Below are 1604 nucleotides of genomic sequence, written 5' to 3' on the forward strand. Positions count from 1 at the left end.
ATATATTTCTATAAATATATTTCTATAAATATATATATATGTATGTATATGTATATTCCTTCTTCGTTGCGAGTGCCACTCCAGTCGGTTAATTAAATTTTCTTGTTGACGTGATACCCTGTTGATATACACATACAAACCCATATACTTATACATGCATTTCATATACTTATGCTTACATTTCATGTACTTATACATACATTTCATATACTTATATATACATTTCATATCCTTATACATACAATTCATATACTAATACACATGCACATCTATACACGCATACCTTCACACAGATAACATGCCCATGCCTGTTCCTGTGCAACCAACCTCGCACACGGACCACACCCTGGCCAGTCACGTGGGCGCGCGCACAGCAAATGCCACAGACACACAGCTCACCGCAACAACTGAGTCGGAGACACCACTCTCAGCCATCACACCATCGGCACTGGAGGTGGGTTAGGGTTTCTGAGTTTGTTGTATGGTTTTTTTATGCAGGCATGTGTTAGGGTTTTAGGGTTTATTATACAGGCAAAGAGGTGGTATGGACGGGTCATGTTATCTATCGGCTCAGACTCGTTGCAGGTACGCATGGATATGTGAGCTGTTTAGAGTTTTTAGGGTTTTAGAGTTGACTAATCCTAAACCCTACAATCACAGAGTCGGGTAATACAATACACCATTGAACATGACTGCCTGTACTTGTGTATCACATGTGTTGGGTAGCACATCGTCTACTCACGTCAAAGATTGGCTGCGTGTGGTACCGTGGGTGTGGGTGTAGGGTTTAGGGTTTGCTAGTCAAGCCTTTGGCGTCCTTGTAGGCGACATTCACGGTGCCACCAGAAACACCATGTTAACAAACCAGAATGCATACCACATCCGAACCAAAACCCTGGACTCTCACGTGGTATGCCGGTCTCTATTGCAGGTGGAGTTCGGTACCTTAGGCGACGGCCAGTCCGTGACGAATCTCGAAGGCGAAGTGTCACGCGGTGAGGTAGACGAGTGGGACCAGTACATCGAATTCGAATGCACAGACGACGGCTTCTGTGGGCAGTTCACCTTCTCTGTTCCCGAGGGTACGTGGGTTTATTATGCGGGTTTTTAGGGTTTGGCCGATGTGTTGCCAGTTGTGTCTGATAAGGATGTTTTAGGGTTTAGGGTTTAAAGTTTTAGTACAGATGTTTCGGCTGTGTACACGCATAGATTTTTGATACGCTACAAGCAATGTCAGTTCGCAGCCATAAACGTACGTCAAAACGTTGGCATAAGGTTACCGCTGCGCAGCGATATGTGTATGTGAGGTATGCGTTTCAGATTTATGGTTAACGGTTTTCAGAGCACTGCCACATTTGTGTGGACATTCTGAGAGACGAGTCGTGATAGTCCTCCGGACGGTGGTATACGTCACCAAAGCCTCGAAAGTTAAAGTATATATGTCGTTCATCTGAATGGGGATATATATATATATATATATATATATATATATATATATATATATATATATATATATATATATATATATATATATATATATATATATATATATATATATATATATATATATATATATATATATATATATATATATATATATATAT

The 1604-nt window shown here is 40.6% G+C and overlaps 1 protein-coding gene across 1 annotated transcript; it reads left to right on the plus strand.

The window, feature by feature from the left end:
- Positions 1-298: 298 nt before the first annotated feature.
- SARC_15732 (hypothetical protein) lies at positions 299-454 on the plus strand (the record flags this gene model as incomplete). The annotated part of the gene is made up of 1 exon (XM_014290155.1): positions 299-454. A coding segment is annotated over one exon (156 nt), but the record flags the coding sequence as incomplete, so codon positions are not given.
- Positions 455-1604: the final 1150 nt, after the last annotated feature.

The sequence above is a fragment of the Sphaeroforma arctica genome, assembly GCF_001186125.1.
Source record: "Sphaeroforma arctica JP610 unplaced genomic scaffold supercont1.6633, whole genome shotgun sequence".
In the NCBI taxonomy this organism is placed as follows: domain Eukaryota; class Ichthyosporea; order Ichthyophonida; genus Sphaeroforma; species Sphaeroforma arctica.